Source organism: Schistocerca nitens, chromosome 2 (assembly GCF_023898315.1).
Source record: "Schistocerca nitens isolate TAMUIC-IGC-003100 chromosome 2, iqSchNite1.1, whole genome shotgun sequence".
In the NCBI taxonomy this organism is placed as follows: Eukaryota; Metazoa; Arthropoda; class Insecta; order Orthoptera; family Acrididae; genus Schistocerca; species Schistocerca nitens.
The window spans coordinates 683,097,098-683,116,421 of record NC_064615.1 but is presented as its reverse complement, the minus strand read 5'-3'; the positions used below and the strand labels follow the sequence as shown (position 1 = coordinate 683,116,421).

The 19,324-nt window shown below is 39.8% G+C and overlaps 1 protein-coding gene across 4 annotated transcripts in view; it reads left to right on the top strand.

Moving 5' to 3' along the window:
• LOC126236821 (mitochondrial dicarboxylate carrier-like) overlaps nucleotides 1-19,324 on the top strand; it is an 85,047-nt gene that overhangs the window by 54,948 nt on the left and 10,775 nt on the right. For all 4 annotated transcript variants that reach the window (XM_049946421.1, XM_049946420.1, XM_049946418.1 and 1 more), the window contains exon 7: nucleotides 27-83. In XM_049946421.1, coding sequence (XP_049802378.1) covers nucleotides 27-83 — 57 coding nt within the window. The remainder of the gene's footprint in view (nucleotides 1-26; nucleotides 84-19,324) is intronic.

The window sequence follows — 19,324 nt, the reverse complement described above, 5'->3', positions numbered from 1 at the left end:
ACATATGACTTTGCTTACTTTTTCAGAGTATGTGGCATATTATTCTGCACACAGCTAAGTTGGGACCACAAGGCTTCTTCAAGGTATGTATCAGACAGGTTCCTGTGCAAGAAGGAAAACTACACTCCTGGAAATGGAAAAAAGAACACATTGACACCGGTGTGTCAGACCCACCATACTTGCTCCGGACACTGTGAGAGGGCTGTACAAGCAATGATCACACGCACGGCACAGCGGACACACCAGGAACCGCGGTGTTGGCCGTCGAATGGCGCTAGCTGCGCAGCATTTGTGCACCGCCGCCGTCAGTGTCAGCCAGTTTGCTGTGGCATACGGAGCTCCATCGCAGTCTTTAACACTGGTAGCATGCCGCGACAGCGTGGACGTGAACGATATGTGCAGGTGACGGACTTTGAGCGAGGGAGGCCGGGTGGACGTACCGCCGAATTGCTCAACACGTGGGGCGTGAGGTCTCCACAGTACATCGGTGTTGTCGCCAGTGGTCGGCGGAAGGTGCACGTGCCCGTCGACCTGGGACCGGACCGCAGCGACGCACGGATGCACGCCAAGACCGTAGGATCCTACGCAGTGCCGTAGGGGACCGCACCGCCACTTCCCAGCAAATTACGGACACTGTTGCTCCTGGGGTATCGGCGAGGACCATTCGCAACCGTCTCCATGAAGCTGGGCTATGGTCCCGCACACCGTTAGGCCGTCTTCCGCTCACGCCCCAACATCGTGCAGCCCGCCTCCAGTGGTGTCGCGACAGGCGTGAATGGAGGGACGAATGGAGACGTGTCGTCTTCAGCGATGAGAGTCGCTTCTGCCTTGGTGCCAATGATGGTCGTATGCGTGTTTGGCGCCGTGCAGGTGAGCGCCACAATCAGGACTGCATACGACCGAGGCACACAGGGCCAACACCTGGCATCATGGTGTGGGGAGCGATCTCCTACACTGGCCGTACACCACTGGTGATCGTCGAGGGGACACTGAATAGTGCACGGTACATCCAAACTGTCATCGAACCCATCGTTCTACCATTCCTAGACCGGCAAGGGAACTTGCTGTTCCAACAGGACAATGCACGTCCGCATGTATCCCGTGCCACCCAACGTGCTCTAGAAGGTGTAAGTCAACTACCCTGGCCAGCAAGATCTCCGGATCTGTCCCCCATTGAGCATGTTTGGGACTGGATGAAGCGTCGTCTCACGCGGTCTGCACGTCCAGCACGAACGCTGGTCCAACTGAGGCGCCAGGTGGAAATGGCATGGCAAGCCGTTCCACAGGACTACATCCAGCATCTCTACGATCGTCTCCATGGGAGAATAGCAGCCTGCATTGCTGCGAAAGGTGGATATACACTGTACTAGTGCCGACATTGTGCATGCTCTGTTGCCTGTGTCTATGTGCCTGTGGTTCTGTCAGTGTGATCATGTGATGTATCTGACCCCAGGAATGTGTCAATAAAGTTTCCCCTTCCTGGGACAATGAATTCACGGTGTTCTTATTTCAATTTCCAGGAGTGTATCTTCAATATTATGCCTGATCTATACATACTCTGCCAATATCATTATTATCTGCATAACCATTTTCCTATTATGAGTAGAGTTCTTTGATGTGGAAGTATGTTACACTAATTATGAACAGTAGAATGAGTAAAGACAAGCACTCTTTATGTAGTGGAGTCATTGAGTAGTGGATAGGCATATAAGCAAGGTACATCGCAGCTCAGATTTTGAATTTTGGTTTTATGTCATGGTATACAGACACACAGATATACACAGTTCCATTGTCCTTGCGCTGTGGCTTGATCTGAACATTTTGCTATCTTCTGTGGTGCATTGAGAGAGACATGGGAGTGAGGAAGATAATGGAGAGCCAATGGCTAGGAGATGGATAGATGTTAGAGGAAGATAATAGAAACATGCTATCAGAGGAATGTCATCTTCTTGCAGGCGGGGGGACTAACATGTTGCACATGTAACTGCAGGAGATGGGATTGTGGGGGCACTAGCTTGGAAGCCAAAGGAGTAAGAGAGCTGATGGGGGGAGGGGGGAGGGAGAGTTCAGTGAGGAATCAGTGTGGATGAAGGCATGTGGTCTAGGGCAAGATTATTTGGTATCTTGGAAGTTTTGTTCCTGGCATCACATTCAAAGTAGTTGCTGTGTAGGAGAGGGATGTAGCATCCATGTAATATGGTTTATGAAACAGCCCTTGAAGCGTAATATGTTGTGGTCTGCCAGTGAGTGGTCAGACAGTAACCATTCATATCAACGATGACGGATCTTGTTCATATAAAAAACTATGCAATAACTGCAGTAAAGGTCATGAATAATGTGGACGCTTTTGTAGGTGAAATTGCCTCTCACGGGATGGATGTCTCAGTGACAGGACTGACTGGTATGTGCTTGGTGGATGCTTCGGAGAAGTCTTCTGTCTGGATGTTTAATGTGAAAATAGGCCATTTGGCTACTAGTTGCAAATAGGAGTGCCATAATGATAGAACATAATACTTTTGCATGTTGGATGGGTGAAAGAATACCACTACTGAAGAGGTAGGAAGCATTTTTATGAGAATATTCCTCATTTCATGGCATGAAAAGTCTGGTCATAATCTTGGTAAACAGTATGGTGGAACTGTTCCACTGATACTGTTAGGTTCGTGGAAATAGTTGAAGCACAAGAATAGGAAGATATCGCATGGAAATCACTTTCAAGATCAATTTTGTGAAGCCAGAGAGGCAAGGGGGGGGGGGGGGGGTTGCTTCTAGAGCAGATGAGCCATCCATGTGTAACAAGGCTCTATTGGAGTTTCTTCTCTGAAAAGGGATAACAGCTACTGAAGTGGAAATATTGTTGGTAGCTAATGCATTTTATAAAATTGGAGGCTTTTTATTGTGACATCAAAGAAATTGAGTTTTGGGAAGGTGGCTCATTTAGAGGACCCTGTGAAACTGGTAAGAAGAAAGGCATTCAGAATTTGGAAATGTAAGAATCATATACTTTGGCTCTGGGTTCGGATCATTAAGTCTGAATCTGAATCACATCTTTAAATGGCTAGGCCCATAACTATAGTAGATTTTCTTACTATGTTTTTATGTTTTTCTCTCAGAGTAATAGTAGTTATCATGAGAACATAATTTGTCATTTGTATAAGGACTGCAGCAGTCAGCATATGATCAGCAGGATTTTGGAAATGTTACTATTTGATAGTAAAAATATTGTGTGTGTGTCTGGGAGGGGGGAATGATATTGATGTGGAAACAGATAGTTTTAACTGTTACAAGCAAGGATCCTCATTGTGATTGCATAGTAATTGAGGATCATTGATGGTAGAATGGTTCGTGTCATTGATGTAGGTAATTATAGTCTATTCAAAATTACTTTAGGATTGACACTTCGGCAGGAACAAGTCAACGTGCAGAGCAGAGTTGCCACATCCCACACTGTACCCTCAAGTAATACTATGTTTCATATAACTCTATTGGACTCACAAACTGTTCTATGCAGAAAGATATTATCAGTGACTTCTGGAAGAATTGAACTATTTTTTTCATTTTTGATTTGGTTACAGTAATAAATTTTTAAGGTGATATACGGTAAGTTTACGAAAATGCATTTCCAGACAACATCACAGAATTTTTGACATGCAGGAAATTTTTGTTATTGAATTTGGTTGAACACATTACACAAACAAAATATTAAGAATACACCTTTTTTTGCTCCAAACCAGAGCTCTGTTGGAGACCTTTGCCAAGAGATAATTTGAGTTAAATGTGATACGTGATGCTGCGCTCGCAGTTGCCCACTTGGTATCATTGTGAGAAACAGAGTACTAGTTTTATAATTAATCTGTTATCACATTTACAGATCAAATTTTATGTTTATTTGTAACATCACAAAAGCAATTATACCTATTAAATGAATCCTGTGCATCTTCTTTTTGTGATGACAATGGAAAAGCTCTACTGACATTAATCTCATTGTTGTCAAAGATACTTGAAGCAACAGACACTGCTGATATTTAATGACATGATCATTTTCTATAACAGATTTATTGCTGAGTGCCATGACTGCAGACAGCATATTATTATTAATAAAATAATGGAAAATCCAGGAAGAAAAGTAACAATATTATGAAAAGGAAAGTTGCCACTCAGCATATAGCAGAGTGTCTGAGTTGCAGATAGGCACAACAATACGACTGTCACAAATAAAGCTTTCGGCCTGTAAGACCTTTGTCAAAAATAGGTGACACACACACACACACACACACACACACACACACACACACGCGCGCGACTTCAGTCTAAGGCAGTTTCTCAGGCAGTTGTAGCCACATTATTATTATTATTATTATTATTAATATTATTATCATCATTATTATTATAATTGGTGACAATGTGACAATTAAATTGGGCCCACATCAAGTCTGTTGATTTGAAATGGCAGTGAAAAGATGGCAACCTAATGACTGCATGCTGACACATTTTTGCTAGCTCGTCAGTTTCATGTATGAGAAACCGTAGTTTATGGACAGATGTTAGATCCACCTTTTTAAATTTATCCTTTACTTCTAACTTTTGACACTGAAGCCAATCACTCAATAAACAGTAGTAATAACACACAAAATATTAAACCTACAATGGTATGAGATGGAAATAAACAAAATCTCAGCATACAAGCACAATTCCTAGGTCAGCAGACTGCCTGAGCCTGAAGTGTAGTGCAAGCCGGAAGTGTTATATTACGGGGAGGGAAGGTCTGGCAAGCAAGAGCTACAGGTCTTGTGGGATTGGTTGAATGCATGCCTTGCCTTCCTCCTAAGCCTCACCCCACTACTACCTTCCTAGTTGTCAGCCCTAAAGTAATTTCAAACAGGCCATAGACTGAGGGCATTTTGTTGTAGGTGTTGGTTTACTTGGAGGTAAATCCTTTCAGAGTGAACACAGTAACCATCTACAATAAGGCATCCACAGTGTTTAGCTTTGTGGATTTTAGAAAGGATATAAAAGATGGGCGAGTACAGGTATGGAAAGGAATTGATTCAGCGGGAAAGTTCTGTGATGGATTTAGGGTTGTGAGGAGATGATAGAGCTCGTTCTGGACTTCTGGAATGAGATCCCTGAGGTTTGGGCATTATTTCGGGGATAGGAGAGTGGTAATACTGCACATTGAAATCATTTTATAAGGTACAGTTTTAAGCAGATGATTGTTTACCCACCCTGCATTAATAACTTTTTGTCAAATATGTCTTCAAGAAAGGTTTGTCCTCATGTTACTCTTTGATGCCTTTACCAACTTCTGTTACCATCACCCATTTAAAATTGCGTTTTCATCTGTTCATTTGGCAGCAACACACTTCCTTCTCATTTTCCACACTCTTGTTTCATTTTCCTCCGTGTTGCATTAATTAGCTTTAATTTGTGACATTATATATCTGTAATGAGCACTTTAGCAACATGTTTAATTCTAACAAACAAATGGAAACTGTCTGTCTGATGTAATACCAGTATTTTGTTGAAGACCATTAATCTTTACTCTGTTTATTTTTTCATGCCACTAGTTACTTCTCCAGTTGTTATTTTGGCCTCTGGCATTCATAACTGTTTTCAGTATTTTTTTATATTTACACTACTGGCCATTAAAATTGCTACACCACGAAGGTGATGTGCTACAGACGCGAAATTTAAAAGACAGGAAGAAGATGCTGTGATATGCAAATGATTAGCTTTTCAGAGCAGTCACACAAGGTTGGTGCTGGTGGTGACACCTACAATGTGCTGACATGAGGAAAGTTTCTAACCGATTTCTCATACACAAACAGCAGTTGACCGGCGTTGCCTGGCGAAACGTTGTTGTGATGCCTCATGTAAGGAGGAGAAATGCGTACCATCACGTTTCCAATTTTGATAAAGGTCGGATTATAGCCTATCGCAATTGCAGTTTATCGTATCGAGACATTGCTGTTCATGTTGGTCGAGTCCAATGACTGTTAGCAGAATATGGAATCGGTGGGTTCAGGAGGGTAATACGGAACGCCGTGCTGGATCCCAATGGCCTCGTATCACTAGAATGCATATATATAGTAGTACCAACAACAACAACAACAACAACACAGATCAGCTTGAACGACTAGAAATAGGATGTTCATATTCACGGGATGCACTTTAGTATGTTTTGCAGAAATGATTAGCATTTGAACCATATTGGCTCATGGGTTCTAATGTTCCGACGACTTAAAGTGCGAGTGTGGATCTGGGTTGTATCGGCTTATTCCCCCCAAACCACCTTCCAATTCTTTATGAGGTGGCTTACTTGGAATTTGCAGCCACTCTTCTTTACTGAACAGCTGCCTGCTGGAAACCCTCTTGACTTCTTCTCCGTCTGATAATGCTCAGTACAGGAATTTTTAGACTCTTTCTACTTATTAAATAAGTAGACATACAAACTTTACTCTTCGTCAACTAATGATATATTTGACCTCCACTTCCACATGAATATGTAACTTCATGAAAATCTCTCATATAGTCGGATGTAAGAAACAGATTGATTTGCACTTAAAAGAAAGTTGTCTTGGATACCATGACCTTGTTAGTATGACTCATAAAATGAGTCTTGCCTCTAACAAGGTTGTGTCAGGAGTCTACCAGAGTACTTTTTCAACTGTTCTTGTTTTAATAACAATATTCAATGACAAAATAAGCATATAGCTGCTTATAAACTCCATGGTTCTTCCTTACACACTCACTAAAACATCTGTGAATTGCCTGACAGGTACTTGTTGGTGCCGTACGACCACCGCATCTACTTTCTTCCCGCGATTGATTTTAAACCTGCACAAAGAAACATGTGACGCGCAGTAGGTAGGATTCTACCATTCCACACACTTATTCAGAATATCAAGTGTTCGAGACGGTAGAAAGCTGAGTGGTTCTAGAATTTACACAGAAATTCTTGAAGCACTACACATCCCCTCACCCCCCCCCCCCCCCCTCGGATGGAACATGTGATATTTTACACATAATCATTATGAAAATAATATCACTCATAATGACATTTCATATCTTAACAGTGTACATTTCTTACACATGTTTATATACATATCTTTCCTTTCCATAACAATTCTCTGTCCTCTCTTGAACAATCTTTTGTTTACTGTTTCTCTACTCTTTTCTTATTTTACTTTGTTATGAAGAAATGAGCATTTACTCTTGGTTTTAGTCAGCTTTACTAATATTTAGGAATTGTGAGGATTTTTTTCTTTTCTTTATTTTCCTTTTTTTTCAGTTGTAAACTTTAGGTGTTTATGACACATGAGTAAACTATTTTCTATTTTTATCTTTTGTACTACCTTTTTCTTAGTATGTACTATTTTCATTATTTGAAGCTTGGAGGAACTCTGGACGAAATGAAAGTGTTCTTTTGACTCTCATTTAGTTCCACGAAACATAATAATGCTAGTCATTCATAGAATTCACACTTCCCAGGTCAATCCCTATAAAATTTGTGACTTTTGTCCCAATACTGTTCTCTTCTCCTAGGATCAGCACCTATTCCTTGCTTGTGGGTTGTCATTATGAGAGCACTTCCTTTTTCCATTCTGGTAGGTATGCCCCTTACAAAACATCCCTAATTTAAAGGCCACAGATCGTCCTATCTCCACATAGGTACACCTGCCCTGTATACTTAGTGAATGCCGGGTATGCCCTCTTTATCCTTTCTGAGTAGGCCTCATGGTTCATTACCGTAATATATATTTCTATGTATACCGTAATTAAATATCTTCTGGTAAAGATGTAAATCTATTTTAAACTTCGCATTCATTCTTTAATATATCATTTACTCCCTAGAATCCTCCTCTACTTATCAACTTCTATATTTTCAATAGTTACTATGTCTACATATACTATTTACGTCCCACTATCCTTCAATTCATCAGAGTACTTATTACACTGATGTAACCTAATGATCAACATGACTAATTCTACTCCTATTTTCGTTTTCTTTCTTTGCTCACTCCTCTCTCTTATGTATCCATTACTCATTACTACTCTATAGTTGTTCGTTATGTATGTGCACCTCTTCTTATGAATATTCGATCTAGAGCCGTCATAGATTTCTATATATGTGAGCATATTTCCATATGTACACACATTTTCCCTACGACACCTGGCGGTTCTCACATCGTGACAGGCTTCCTCTTATGTGACTTAATGTTTGTGTAGAAGTGTATATATATATATGCTGGTGTCTGTATATGTGTGGATGGATATGTGTGTGTGTGCGCGAGTGTATACCTGTCTTTTTTTCCCCCTAAGGTAAGTCTTTCTGCTCCCGGGATTGGAATGACTCCTTACCCTCTCCCTTAAAACCCACATCCTTTCGTCTTTCCCTCTCCTTCCCTCTTTCCTGATGAGGCAACAGTTTGTTGCGAAAGCTTGAATTTTGTGTGTGTGTTTGTGTTTGTTTGTGTGTCTATCGACTTGCCAGCGCTTTCGTTCGGTAAGTCACATCATCTTTATTTATATATATATATATATAAAAATAAAGATGATGCTTGTGTCTGTATATGTGTGGATGGATATGTGTGTGTGTGCTAGTGTATACCTGTCCTTTTTTCCCCCTAAGGTAAGTCTTTCCGCTCCCGGGATTGGAATGACTCCTTACCCTCTCCCTTAAAACCCACATCCTTTCGTCTTTCCCTCTCCTTCCCCTCTTTCCTGGTGGGGCGGCAGTTTGTTGCGAAAGCTTGAATTTTGTGTGTGTGTTTGTGTTTGTTTGTGTGTCTGTCGGCCTGCCGGCACTTTCGTTTGGTGGGTCACATCATCTTTGTTTTTGGATATGTTTTTCCTACATGGAGTATAAAGATGATTTTGTTTGTGTTTGTTTGTGTGTCTATCGACCTGCCAGCGCTTTCGTTCGGTAAGTCACATCATCTTTATATATATATATATATATATATATATATATATATATATATATATATATATATATATACGGTAAGTCACATCATCTTTGTGACTTACCGAACGAAAGCGCTGGCAGGTCGATAGACACACAAACACACACACAAAATTCAAGCTTTCGCAACAAACTGTTGCCTCATCAGGAAAGAGGGAAGGAGAGGGAAAGACGAAAGGATGTGGGTTTTAGGGGAGAGGGTAAGGAGTCATTCCAATCCCGGGAGCGGAAAGACTTACCTTAGGGGGAAAAAAGGACGGGTATACACTCGCACACACACACACATATCCATCCACACATATACAGGCACAAGCAGACATCTCACAAGCAGACATATTTGAAGACAAAGAGTTTGGGCAGAGATGTCAGTCGAGGCAGAAGTGAAGAGGCAAAGATGATGTTGAATGACAGGTGAGGTATGAGTGGCGGCAACTTGAAATTAGCGGAGATTGAGGCCTGGTGGGTAACGGGAAGAGAGGATATATTGAAGAGCAAGTTCCCATCTCCGGAGTTCAGATAGGTTGGTGTTGGTGGGAAGTATCCAGATAACCCGGACGGTGTAACACTGTGCCAAGATGTGCTGGCCGTGCACCAAGGCATGTTTAGCCACAGGGTGATCCTCATTACCAACAAACACTGTCTGCCTGTGTCCATTCATGCGAATGGACAGTTTGTTGCTGGTCATTCCCACATAGAATGCATCACACTGTAGGCAGGTCAGTTGGTAGATCACGTGGGTGCTTTCACACGTGGCTCTGCCTTTAATCGTGTACACCTTCCGAGTGTTGTATATATATATAAAACGTACAATGTACGCAGGGATGCAACCTGCAATGTTCATCCTTTTTTAGTTCATCTCCATACCACTAGAGGCACTGCTATCGGTATGTGTTTCCCCCTTTTAATATGGGAGATGTGCTTCTCTTTTCTTGTTGTTCTGTGGTTATGATGTCACACTCGTTGGAAGCAGTTTGGTGTTATGAAGTATTCCATAGTCTTTGTCCTAAAGCCTTTGACACATTTTGATTTTGGCAGGCACTTGTGTGTGCACTGTGTTTTGCTGTAGTAAATGGCACATTTCTTTTGCAACTTTTTTTTTTTTAAATTTTGGTTTTATTCACTCGTTTACGTTTTATTGCTGCAATATTACTCTGAAACACTGGGATACAGTAAAATTCTTTGTTAGACTATCAGTATATATATATGGCCTTTACAAATGTTTGCTTGTGTCTGTGTATATGCGGATGGATATGTGTGTGTGTGCGAGTGTATACCCGTCCTTTTTTCCCCCTAAGGTAAGTCTTTCCGCTCCCGGGATTGGAATGACTCCTTACCCTCTCCCTTAAAACCCACTTCCTTTCATCTTTCCCTCTCCTTCCCTCTTTCCTGACGAAGCAACCGTTTGTTGTGAAAGCTAGAATTTTGTGTGTATGTTTGTGTTTGTTTGTGTGTCTATCGACCTGCCAGCGCTTTTGTTTGGTAAGTCTCATCACTTTCTTTTTATATATATATATATATATATATATATATATATATATATATATATATATATATATATATATAAAACAAAGATGATGTGACTGGGGGCGGAAAGACTTACCTTAGGGGGAAAAAAGGACGGGTATACACTCGCGCGCGCGCACACACACACACACACACACACACACACACACACACACACACACACACACACAGACACAAGCAGACATCTTTCGTAGTAGTCTGATTCTTCGGCCTTCTTATCTAAAGATAAGACTTAGGTTTTTAGTAACCACGGAAATAAGGAAGGACTTCAGCGATAGAAGTTTGTGAATATGGAAAGAGGGAAAAAATAAACAGGCCCTCAAATGAGAAGTAGGTCGTCAAATGAGAAGTAAGAAAGGAAAAAATATATATGGATGCTGGGATCAAAGAAGAAAAGAAGATAGCCCCAAAGACAGGACACCCTCCCCCCCCCCACCCCCACCCCCACCCTACCCCTCCTTCCATAGGAACTCTACCCGTTAGGTACTTGAGTGAGACCCCGGAGGAGGTTTGGTGTTAAATTATCTCCTACTGAACGGCCTTGTCTCACCTTCACCCTTTGAGGACCCCAAAGGAAATCCTAGTAACCCTAAGGAAATGGAAAATGATGAAAAATCAGGCACACTTGTTTGTGAGGGTTGTTTGAAAGGTGTGATGTGTGTTTTGTGTTAATCATGATTTATCTGTTCTTGTAAATCATGATTTTAGCTACAATACCCACCCCTTTCAAAGTTTATACAAACCCTGCCATCTATATCACATCTCATAAAAGGTATAAAATACTCTACACAAAATAGAAAATCTATACACTACAGTATAACTGTTGTTCAGCTAGTCACGTCTTACCATATTTTCCACAAACATAACTCTATTTAGTTTATTTCATCTAGATATCACTTTATTTCTGTGATTCTCTAAAGTTGTTCTCTATTTCATAGTCATATCCAGTTCTCTAAGTAATAAGATTACAGAATAGTTCTAGATTTTAAAGGAATTTGGTGCAGGAAACTATTTGGAAAAAACCTCGAAAACAGCTCGGTATCCAACGTCATTACTCTGCCTGTTAACTTAGAATGTTAACATCCCTGGGGGATATACAATTTTACATCCTTTACATTGTATCTACCCTTCTCGAATCCAGTTGTGGGATCTACTAAAAATAACGTCTTAGGATGAACCACCGTTTGTACCCGGTACAGTCCCTCATATTTTTGAAAAAACATGAGTCTCTTTCTTCAGAGTTGAGCTGGGAAGATGTTGTTTTATAAGAACCAGTTCATCGACTTGGTACTGAGGTTCCACAGCCTTTTTGTCATGCTTACTTATTTTTTGTAGCACCTTTTCATTAATTTTTAGAAACTATTTCCTGATTTACTTGTTCTTCTACAAAAGGTTTGCCTTTAGCTTCTAAAGGTGTCAACCCAGTCGATAAATGGGGTAATTCATTTTGGATAAGTTCAAAGTCTTTAATTTTCGTTGCCCATGAAGTATGTTTTTCATGGCAGTAAGTATGACATAATTTTCCAATTTCCTTCATTACTCGCTCACACAGATTTGATGATTATAATTGGAGATTAACACTTGTTGAATACCTTCCCACGCTAGGAATTCTCTGAATTTGTTACTGCCAAATTGTGGTCCATTACCCGTAAGAAACCGTTTTGGTTTACCTACTTCTAGAAAGTATTGTTGTAAACAGTGTATAACCGTCTGTTTATTTTCTCTTTTCATGGGATATAGTTTAACATATTTTGACCAACATTCTGTGATAACCAAAATATATGATACTCCTCCCTTTCCTCGTGGAATTGGCCCAAAAAAATCTGCCGCTGCAAGGTTGTGTAATGACTTAGGAATAATAGGATACATTTTGTATTTCACCTGAGTATTATTCTCTTATACTTTCTGGCAAGTTTCACATCTTCTAATCAAAGATGATATCTTATGACCTAGTTTCTTCAAATATAAAATTTATTCATATGGGATATACATTATTTTATTCTGAAGTGTACATATCCTGTGTGAACATACCACACCAGTTCGTCTTCCATTATCTTCAGGATACATAAGCAACAACACTGTGATGTTACACTGTCTCTCCAAATCAAGTTATGATCTATAATTTTCCATTTTCCTAATTGATTAGGAGGTAATGAGTTCTGGATACACATAGAAAATATTTCTGTGAAATAAGGATCATGATGGATATTCCCTGTTATTCTTTGAGCCATTTCCTTTACCGTGATGTTTGGATATTCTGCTGATATAAAGTTAATTTCAAAAATGACGCCGTGCTCTTCCATACATTTCAATTCTTCCATTCCTATGGGCAGCCTCGATGAAGCATCAGGTACAATATTTTCGGAACCTTTTACTTACTGTATCTTAATATCGTATTCCTGTAGGAAAAGCATCCATCACATCAACCTACTGTGTAGTACTGTGCTACTCATTAGAAGGGATAAAGCTTGATGATCTGTATAAATATGGATTTCTGATCCCCATATTAGTGTTTGAAACTTTTGAATACGCCACACAATCGCCAATAGTTCTTTTTTGGTAGCTGTGTAATTTAGTTCATGCTTATGTAGGCTATGGCTAGCAAAAGCTATGGTTCTATGTTCTACATGACTTGGATCCCATTCTCCTTGGAAAAGTTTGGCAGCAACACCGTAATCAGATGCATCTGTCTAAAGTTTAAACGGTTCACCCATAACTGGATGATGTAATATGGGTGACTCAACAAGCACTCTTTTAACATTTTCAAATGCATCATTTGCACCTTGATCCCAAGTCTACAGTACTCCTCTTCTTAATAAATGTAAAATTCTCACGTCATTTAACTCTTGCCCTCATACGTACCATCAATAGTATCTGGTCATACCTATTTATTGTCTTACATTGCTGGGGTGCGGACATCCTTTGATAGCTTTTATGCATTCAGGGTCCTGTCTAGTTTCCTTTACCCTTATAATATGACCTAAGAACTTAAGTTCTTGGCACCCAAAAAACAATTTTGACAGCTTCACTGTAATACTTTTCTCTTCAAATTTTTTCAGTCTTTTGCACAAAGTTAGACAATGTTCCTCCCAAGTAGCTGATATTATGAGGATATCGTATATGTATATTATCAAATCCGTCAATAAGTCTCTCCCTAGTGCTTCATCTAAAACACACATAAATATGGACACAGAGATATTAAGTCTGAACGGCAACACATTGAAATGATATGATTTTCCATCAAACAAAAAGACTGTTTACTTTTTGGATTCTGGATGTAATCTTATCTGCCAATGTCCCGTGGTCAAGTCCATTGTGCTAACAAATCTTGTCTTTTCAAATTTGGATAACAATTGGTTGATATTAATCAGTCAGTCTCTCTCCGTCTCTATATGTCGATTCAGTGTACGAACGTCTAAGACTAATTGTACCCCACCTGTAGCTTTCTTCACCACAACCAGAGGATTATTCATTACACTGGAACTTCTTTCTGTAATATCATTATCAATCATTTTGTTAATCTCATCCTGAACTGCTTCCTTCAAACTCAATGGTATTGGATACAGTTTGCAAAAGAATGGAGCGTCATCTTTGATTTTGAACTTACAGATATAGTTGCTGTTGTTACCTGGACAATTGGAAAACACCACCTCATACTTCATTAAAATTTTATATAAATCTCGCCTTTCTTGATCGATTAATATTAGGGATTCATTAACTTTGTCTTGTATATCAATTTGATGTGTTCTTTGATCCACATTATTGATTTTTGGTGATAAGTGAGCTGTAACTGTTAATCACAGACACCGACACTCAGTTGTTTGCCCCTCAATATGACATTTTGTCACAAATGGTGTCCAACATCTACTGTCCCCTCTACCAAAACAAAGATGATGTTAATCAAAGTTTAAGATGAATTTAAACTCTGACAACCAATCTAAACCAAACAGTACATCTCTATTAATATTCTCTACTATTAATAGTGTTTGACAAAATAACATATTTCCAGTACTGCAGTTCACTTGAGTTTCATATTTTACAAGTTTACTTTTTTTATCCTGATTATGTATACTCCAGTCACTGGCAATAACAGTAAGTGCTGCTTATTCTGTATCGAGTTAAAAAATGTGTTTGAGACGAGTGATACCTCACTCCCTGAATCTATAAATATGTTAACCTTGGAATTTTCCACAGTCCCTGATATTATAAGTTGTGGATTATTAGTGGCTAAGCTTGGTTCTTCAAGCGGCAACCATTCCTTTGCGGGTATTTTGTGTGTAAAGTTAACATACTTTTATGGAATAAGGCCTCCTAATGTATCTCCATGACCTGGGCGCCGGCCCTGGATTCAGGTCAAACAACGTTTTCCTCACTACTACTAATTATGGGTGAGCTACTGAAATGAGATACTACATTTCCATCTGTGTTTTATGGTTGCTTGGTACAAATTCTTGAGAAGCTACCAGATCTAAATTTAATGTGGATGCTTCTTTTGACAGTTGTCGTTACAACTTTTCTTATCATACTGGTGTACTTTTGCTAAGTTTTTCTCATGCTTTTTAAAATTATTTCCGCCATTTCTTTTATAGTTTGAACCTTCACCTTGGTGTAAAGTTTTGTTGTGCTCCTTATTTATTGCATCAAGTGCGCCAAACAAAAGACAACAAGTCTTCTATCGTTTTCGAACCGTTAAATAAGATGTCTTTTCTCGCATAGATTGGCAATCGTCTAACTAAAATACGTCCTGATCCTTCTTCCATTGGCTTATCTAAATACTTTGCTCATGTTAAATTCCAATCGAAATATTTCCTCATAGTACCCCAAGTATTATAATAATATTTTGTGTCCCACAGATCTGATATTAACTTTTTTTGGGCACTGGCAGACCAGTACTTCTCTTTAAATGTATTTTGAAAGTCTTCCCTAGAGGAAAAATTCTCAACATTTACTGTTCCCCATTCTGAGGCTTCCCCTAGAAGGTACCCCACAGCAAATTCGATCTTCTTGGAATCTTCCCAATTTTTTGGCAAAGCTTGGTTAAATCTTTTTAAGAAATGGGTCGGATGTACATCTCCATCCAGCTTAAATTTAGGGAATTGTCTAGATAACCCTGAATTAGCTCCCCGTTGCAAATCAGTCACCACTTCACTAGTTAACACAACATTAGGTGAAGTTACCCTTTTTTCTATGTTGTCTTGGATAAGCTTAATTTCTCTCCACAGGTCATCCATACTCTTCCTGGTATCATTAAGTTCACAAGAATGAATAGGCGGTACATTCCTGGATGTTATTCTCTCAGTAACCTTTCGTTCTATAATTTCTCCAAATTGTTCCTCCAAACTAATTACATTTATAATATCAGAGTTAGCTATTTTTTCTTTGAAATTCCTTTCTACATTATCCACCTAGGTATTGACACCCGTAATTTGTGATTGAATGATTGGCATTAATTCATTATGCTTACCTACACTCTCTTTCAAAATATTCATTCCCTGTCTTACATCATTATATTTAAAATTGTACACATTTCAAAAGATCCTAACTTTTCAATAGGTTCTGATTCTACATTATTACATTTGTCCTCAATGTCAAGTTCTAACATTTTCAATAAATCTTTAAAAAGTATCATTCTGTTTCTGACTAAGGTCAGTAAACATATGATTTATGTGAGTGATCAAAGAATTTGTCAACTCTTTCTTTAAATCTACTTTTAAATCCTCTACTTTATTACTTATAGTGCCGAACTCAGTCTTCAAAGCATCCATGCCTTCGCATAGATTACTAAATTATTTGCTTTGATAGTCGGCTTTGGCGTTTAACGAACCTAAAGTTGTCATTTGAATATTTAGAGTTTCACTCTGAGCATTTAATTGAGAATTCACTAAGTCTAGTTCTTTACTTAGAGTCACACACTGTGCATTTAAAGCTTCACTCTGGATATTTAATTGAGAACTTAATGAGTGTAACTTAAGACTCTGAGCTTTGATTAAATTTATCAACTCAGCACAGTGTGGCACTTCATTGCTAATTTTCATGGCCATAGCAGGGTCTTGAGCTTAACTAACCTGTTATATATTTTCCATACTTTTATATGCCTTAGCTCTTGTAAGCATTTACTTTAAATATGATAATTACACAATAACAGTTCACTCAACAGTATCTTGTACCACTTCATACTAAAGTAAACAAGTTTAGTTTCATGCTCGCCTGGCGTAGAATTCTCGTTGCGTAGGTGAGCGGATTTGGAGGTAAGTGAGCACCGGTGAACAGCAGCTGGTGCTGGTGGTGTCGGATGTATGTTGGTTTCCGCTTCTGCGTCCCCACAATGTATGTGAGAGCTGTATACTCCCCACACTGGATCTTCTTAGCTGAAGCGTTCTATGCATACTTCTTCTTAGACAAATATGTCAAAATCTTCTTTACTATTTTTATCATTGTGAATTTTTCATTTCTTCAATGTTTTTCCATTTAAATTTTGATCCATTGGATACTTGAACATATTCCAATGTCTCGGGGTAATTCCCTTGTCTTATTATGTTTGATTGCTATGGCAATGCGTAACAACTTCTTCTCTCGTTTTTGACTTAAAATTCCTGTTTTCTCAGTCCTTTCACACAGGTTGCCACATTCTAATGTTCTGACAACTTAAAGTGTGAGTGTGGATCTGGGTTATATCGGCTTATTCCCCCAAACCACCTTCCAATTTTTTACGAGGTGACTTACTTGGAATTTGCAGTTGGCTGCTGAAAACCCTCTTGACTTCTTCTCCATCAAATAATGCAGGGTACAGGAATTTTTAGACTCTTTCTACTTATGAAATAAGCAGACATACAAACTTTACTCTTCGTCAACTAACGATGTATTTGACCTCCATACACAATAAAAATTTCACTTTCCACATGAATATGTAACTTCCTGCAAGTGTCTCATACAGTCAGACATTAGAAACAAATTGAGTTACAGTTAAAAGAAAGTTGTCTTAGATACCATGACCTTTCTTAACATGAATTATAAAATGAGTCTTGCCTCTAACAAGGTTGCGTCAACAGTCTACAAGAGTACTTTTTCAACAGTTCTTGTTTTAATTACAATAGTCAATGACACAATAAGCACAGAGCTGCATATAAACTACATGGTTCTTCCTTATATACTCACTAAAACATCTGTGGATTGCCTGACAGGTACGTGTCGGTTCCGTCCAACCGCTGTGTCTACTTTCTTCCTCCGACTGATTTTAAACCTGCACGCACAAACATGTGACACGCAGTAGGTAGGATTCTACCATCCCACACTAATATCCAGAATATCGCGTGTTTGAGGCGATAGAAGGTGAGTGGTTCTAGAATTTACACAGAAATTCTTGAATCACTACAGGGCCCGTGTTGCCCGGCAGCCTCGTCCAGTGGCTAAGTCCCTCTCAAGGCCACCCACCTAGCGAGCAACCAAGAGAGGCACGGGCACAAAAACAAAAAGTAAAAACATTTTTTGAATAAAAAAGGGGGGGGGGGGAGATAAGGAATAGAGATAAGGAAAGGACCGAGGAAACTTTATTGTCTATAATAAATCATACAGTCACCGTTGATCTTTATTTTACAATTGCCATTCCTGACTTTAGCCCATATAAACAGGTACTCATCGGCATTTAATTTCTTCTTCCTTCTCGTAGTCGAAACAAATGGCATGCTTGGAACAAGAGTACCATAATGCTGTTTAGCCAAGAGTCCTGTAGCCTCAGCAATACTCCATGTCTTCCATACCAAAATGTTAGCATCTGGAAAAGCTTCAAGGCCACCATAATCTGCTTGGTTGCCCCATACAACAGCCAGTGTGAGCCATGTACTACCTCCAAAAACAGCCTGAATATCATAAGTGAAGTTCAGATGCAGTCCACGAAAAACATTTGGACCTCCAATCAGTTGCTGTTTATTAAACTGCCCAGCCAAGTCAATATCAATCGCCTTCAAACTGCGATACACAGGTACACTGAATCGCCAGCGACAATGCCATGCACGTCGCAGAGGCATTGCTGTGGCACGTTAACACAAGTGAACGTAGCAAGCCAATGCCCAGCGAAACGCCCGGAGCTATGCGTCCGCACTCCACGATGTTTGCAGAGCGAATGATACTCCGTGCTGCGGCGCAGCTGGACCCCGGTAGCGCTTATCGCAACCACAACTTCCGCTCGCCCAGCGCCAGCGCGCCTTATCAGGCGACCGGAAGTTAATTCTTCTGCAACACGGTCCTAGTAATACTGCCTGTGTGTCGCAGTTTGAAGGCGATTGATATTGACTTGGCTGGGCAGTTTAATAAACAGCAACTGATTGGAGGTCCAAATGTTTTTCGTGGACTGCATCTAACTTCACTTGTGATGTTCAGGCTGTTTTTGGAGGTAGTACATGGCTCACACTGGCTGTTGTATGGGGCAACCAAGCAGATTATGGTGGCCTTGAAGCTTTTCCAGATGCTAACATTTTGGCATGGAAGACATGGAGTATTGCTGAGGCTACAGGACTCTTGGCTAAACAGCCATATGGTACTCTTGTTCCAAGCATGCCATTTGTTTTGACTACGAGAAGGAAGAAGAAATTAAATGCCGATGAGTACCTGTTTATATGGGCTAAAGTCGGGAATGGTAATTGTAAAATAAAGATCAATGGTAACTGTATGATTTATTATAGACAATAAAGGTTCCTCTGTCCTTTCCTTATCTCTATTGCTTATCTTCCCCCCCCCCCCCTCCCCTCCCCCAGTTTTTATTCAAAAAAAATTTTCACTTTTTGTTTTGGTGGCCCTGCCTCTCTTGGTTGCTCGCTAGGCGGGTGGCCTTGAGAGGAA